At 33.0% G+C, this 5,471-nt stretch overlaps 1 protein-coding gene across 1 annotated transcript; it reads left to right on the forward strand.

Moving 5' to 3' along the window:
• Positions 1–104: 104 nt before the first annotated feature.
• Positions 105–4,540, forward strand: LOC145666229 (uncharacterized). Its single transcript, XM_081733295.1, has 2 exons — positions 105–2,364; positions 4,533–4,540. Exons 1-2 carry the CDS (start codon positions 105–107, stop codon positions 4,538–4,540), a joined length of 2,268 nt encoding a protein of 755 aa, XP_081589421.1.
• The last annotated feature ends 931 nt before the right edge of the window (positions 4,541–5,471 follow it).

Here is a 5,471-nt window from a genome sequence, read left to right on the forward strand (position 1 = left end):
ATGTTGTCCTCAACAGTTGTAAGACGGCAAAAGATATCATTGATCTCCATGAAGCTGGGTTTTTTAAACATGGAGAAATAAGGGATCAAGCGCGTGAAAAGATAATGCAATTCATATCAAATGATAAAATTTCTGGTTTAACTCTATCCGACTTCGTTGAATATATGAAGGACACTGTAAATTCATCTAGTCCTACATCAGACACAGTATTTTTTGGTACGATTCCATCAACATTTTCATTGTACGGTACTGGTGGTAAGCAATCTGACTTTCATGTTGTCAAAAGTACATCTAAACACTATTCTTACTTTGGTTTACAAGGAAAAGAAGTGACGATTCGGCGTGATAATGAAGGAATCACAGACCCTGAAACGCACATTCGAAACCTATTTGATTTCGTTATTGATAATACGCTTAATGACGTTGACAATGACACGTATGTAGGCATAACTATTGAAAGTTCTGCTTGTAATCTGAACAAACCAATATACATGTCATGGCGTCCAAAAGCTGAATTGAACCCTGATGTTCTCTTCTATATAGTAGAGAACACATTAAACAGTAACGAAGAGTTTCTTTTCGCAGATGAAGTTACTTTTAAAGTACATATCGTTGACCCTCGTAAAGGAAGAGGACGAACCCTTGGTACTAAGAAATACACTGATTTAATTACTTTCCTAGAACAAAATGTGATTAAAATGGAAAAAGATGTATACTGTCTTCCCAAAAGTATTATTCTTGGGAAGGCTAAGGCCGATCATAGCCATCAGCAGTTATATCGTCTTAAGACAAATGAAAAACGATTGTTAAAGCAAGCCAAAATTCTATGTGCAGATGTAGAAATAGACATTGTGAATAAGAATGGATGTACTTTAGATGACGTAAAAAAGATTCAAAATCATCTGTTACCAGATTACCAAGTTATTGTTTACGAGAAAAATGCTATGACTCGAGAATTTAATGTAATATATCCTGGAGTCCACGCTGTAAAACAAATTTATATTTTATATGAAGATCAACATTATCAGTTGATTACGAACATTAGATCACTTTTAGGAAAACAAGGATACTGTCATTATTGTTTGGAAGCTTACCATCATGTACATGATCACAAATGTGTATTCAAGTGCACTTACTGTGAGAAATATCATGAAGTGTCTTACTCAGACAATATAAAACTCGAATGTACAAATTGTCACAGACTGTTTCCTACAAAAGAATGCTTTATAAATCATAAAAGTGTAACAGAGAATGGGAAGAGTGTTTGTGATAATGTCAAACTTTGTATGGAATGTTGTGTTTTATATGATTTTCGCCGCCGAAGATCTGCACACACATGTGATGAACGCTTTTGTAAAACGTGCTATAATCATGTCGAGCGCGATCATGTATGTTTCGTTCAAAAAGTAACTTCGACTCATGTAAATACTTTTTTATATATTATATTTGATGTAGAGACGATGTTACTTGATAAGAATGAGCGAGGTGAACAAGAACATATTGTTACTTTAGTACACGTAATGCATCTTTGTACAGATTGCAAGAGCAAATCCTTAGATGACCCATGCCTAAAATGCGGAAATAAAGATGGAAGTCGCGAGTTTTCCTTTAAGAACATGGAAGACTTTATACGTCACGTTCTTATGGATCGGTCCTCCTTTAAATCAATCATAGTATTATCTCATAATGGCAGTAAATATGATATGATTTTCGCTGCTAAGACGTTAATCGAAAGTCAAAATCTTTCACCTTCAATAATAGCACAGGGGCACAAAATCATTGAGATGAGATTAGGAAATAAAATTATTTTTAGAGATACTTTCCTGTATATGGGTATCAAATTATCTGCACTCCCAAAGACATTAGGCTTAAATCAAAAATTGAAAAAGGGATATTTTCCATACCTATTTAATACAGAGAAAAACCAAAATTATGTAGGAAACATTCCAGAGTTACATTACTTTGACCCAGATTCACGAAGTCCGGAAGAACGACTAGAATTAATGCAATGGCACAAAGAGTGTGTAGATAACAACATGCAGTACGATTTGCAAAAGGAAATGTACGATTACTGCCGGAATGATGTTAAAATCTTAGCCGAGGCAGTAATTAAGTTCTCTGATTTAATTGAAGAAAGAACTGGTGGTCTCCAATGCTTTATCTCAGCAAGCACTATTGCAAGTACTTCAATGTTAACTTATCGATCATTGCATTTACCTGAAAATACTATTACAATTATTCCACCCCTTGGATTTGATCATCGTGACCGACAAAGCCTAAAAGCGTTGCAATGGTTACGATATATGGAACGTACCAGAGGTACAAAAATCGAATATTCCGCAAATGGATTGGAAAGACGGTTCGGTAAATACAAAGTCGATGGGTACGAGAGTGAAACAAACACAGTATTGGAATTTCATGGCTGTTTTTGGCATGGGTGTAAAATTTGTTATGTTAATCTTCGTCATACAAGTCTTGATTCATCTTCAAATCATCGTACAACCATGCAAGATCGATATGAATCAACGATCACAAAAATTGAGTACTTGAAAAAACGAAAATTTAATGTTATTGAAATTTGGGAATGTGAATGGGACGCCAAAGTAAAATCAGACAAAACAATACAAGATTTTATTAAAGATCAATGTGATGATCTTGTTGATCATCTTGTCCCTAAAGAAAGTTTTCACGGTGGTCGTGTAGAATGCTATAAGGCACTGCATGAATGTAATGATGACGAGACTATCTCTTACTTAGATGTTACTAGTCTTTACCCCTGGGTAATGGCTCGTAAAGCTCTCCCAATAGGTAAACCGAAAATTCACAAAGGGCCGTTTTTTCCAGAAGTTGAAAAAATCCATGGTCTCGTAAAATGTACTGTTCTTCCACCATCCGATTTATATTTTCCAATCCTTCCTTACACATGGAATGGAAAATTATTATTTGGTCTATGTCGATCATGCATGCAGGAAAATAATATTGGAGAATGTACACATTGTGAAAGTGATCGCGCCATTACAAGTACCTTTTGTACTCCTGAATTGCATAGAGCAATGAAATGCGGATACAAAATACTGAAAATAAAAGAAATTTGGGAATTTGAGCTTATGGGATCTGAAGACGACCATTCAAATAGTTTGTTTCGTAATTACGTGAACACATTCCTTCAAATGAAACAGGAAGCTTCAGGCTTCCCTGCAGAATGCACTACAAAAGAAAAACAGGAAGAGTACATTCAAGAATATTTCAGACATGAGGGAATACAGTTAAATTATGAGAACATAGAGTACAATCCCGGATTAAGATATATTTCGAAAATATTTTTGAATTCGCTGTACGGGAAATGGGGACAAAGAACAGATCTTTCACAATCTGTAATCGTCGATACTCCCGAAAAATTTATGTCGTATCTATATGCACCACAATATGAGGTGCAGTCTGTAATACCTATAGAAGAGAAACATTTAATTGTAACATATAAAGACAGAGAAAATGAAAACAAACCAAACAAATTTTCCAATGTTGTGCTTGCAGCATTCATAACATCATGGGCAAGGGTTAAACTTCACGATCTACTGACTACTGTTGGACCTGACAACGTACTGTACTGTGACACAGATAGTATTATATTTGTTCAACCACGACATGAAAAATCTAAGCTTAGAATAGGGTCTTACTTAGGAGAATTAACAAATGAGGTTCCAGAAGGGTGGGAAATAGATGTCTTTATAGGGTGTGGAGCAAAGAATTATGCTTACAGAATGAAAAATATTCAAACTGGAAAATTCGATTACGTGTATAAAATTAGAGGAATTACTTTAGATTCTAGGACACGTCAAGAAATTACCTTTGAGCATTATTATAATTTAGTAAAAGGAAAAATTGAAAATAAAACATTGTTGAATCCACGTAAAATTACTCGTAAGCCTGGATTTACTATAGTTACAAGACCTGAAACTAAGACGCATAGAGTAGTAAACAATAAGAGACGACGGTTAAATCCCCACAGTAAAACAGACTATAGAACACTACCCTATGGATACCAAAGTTAAAGTTTGCTCAATTATTATCCATGCATGTATGTGAATTTTGATGTAAAACCAATGAAAATATAATTTTACACATGTGAAAAAAATAAAACGTTTTTGATAATGATACCTGTTGATTCAACTTAATAGTATTTTGTATAAAATACAGTATAAAATTACCTAGACACTTTCATGTGTTACATTAATGTGTATGTAATAAGATTATTATTGTTACTCTACTGTGCAACATTATTATATGTGTATAAATATTATCTTGATCACCGAATGTATGTACCTTAAATTGTACTCATAATGGTGAATGACAAACACATATTCTCTCGTACAATATTAATTGCTAAACTTATATATATTTAATAAATGTATATCATTTCATGTAAGAATCACTATATGCATAACTGCATATGTAACTTTTTTAAATTTCTTTATAACAGTATAATTTGAATAAAATATTTAAAATGTAAAATATTGTTTCATTTATTTCAGCCTCATAATACTCAAACATATATATGAATTTTAAAAAATCATATGCAAAGTGTATATACGCAAAGTCAAGGTTGCGCAAAATAATTCTGGAATTACGTAAAGATCATATAAAATACGATCATTCCTACCAGACAATTACGCAAAAAGAATCATTAATACAAATCAATTCCATAAATAAATATAAGAGAGCACTAAGTGGTTAAACCAATCAGGTTTGACCTTGGGCATGGTGCTCAAATAAGAAAGTTTACCTTGCGGCACATCCAGAAGGGTAAATATAAAGGGTAAATAACCTTTAGCCGTACATTATTATCATAGGCTATGTGTATGTAACGTAATACCAAACTGGAATTCTAATAAAAAAGTACATTACGATACTCACCGACTTCAATAACAGTGTAACAATGAAATTACATACGCGAAATGTTACGTTATATACATACATAAAAAAATGACAGTAATGAAACTGTTAGTACGAAAACTAATTACGTTCAGTGTTACGTACGCAAAATAATGAAACTACAGTCCGGTACAGCATAATTACATGTCAGTAATTGTTCCTAAAGTACCGGTAAAAAAAAAAGCCGTAATAATTTAATTACAATTGAACCTTTGTACTTCAATGAGAGTACTTAGAGTAATTACAATATTCATTACTTCAACGACAGTATGTACCTAGAGTACCTAGAGTATGTACTGAAACTAATTAAAAAAGGTAGAAACACTAATTGAAAGTGGTAGAGAAACGCAGATTACTCTACTCAATAGGTGTAAATGATACGACATTGAACACACATCACAAACTAATGCTATTATGTTACTTTATTTCTGAAGAACAAACAAAAATTTAAATATGTATATATTAGTCAATCAGTCAGTGCGAGAATTTCCCTGGCTTTTCACATTTTATCAAAACATTCCCTTTTTTGCTAAATTATG

This window comes from Thermobia domestica, chromosome 12 (assembly GCF_964235325.1).
Source record: "Thermobia domestica chromosome 12, izTheDome1.hap1.1, whole genome shotgun sequence".
In the NCBI taxonomy this organism is placed as follows: Eukaryota; Metazoa; Arthropoda; class Insecta; order Zygentoma; family Lepismatidae; genus Thermobia; species Thermobia domestica.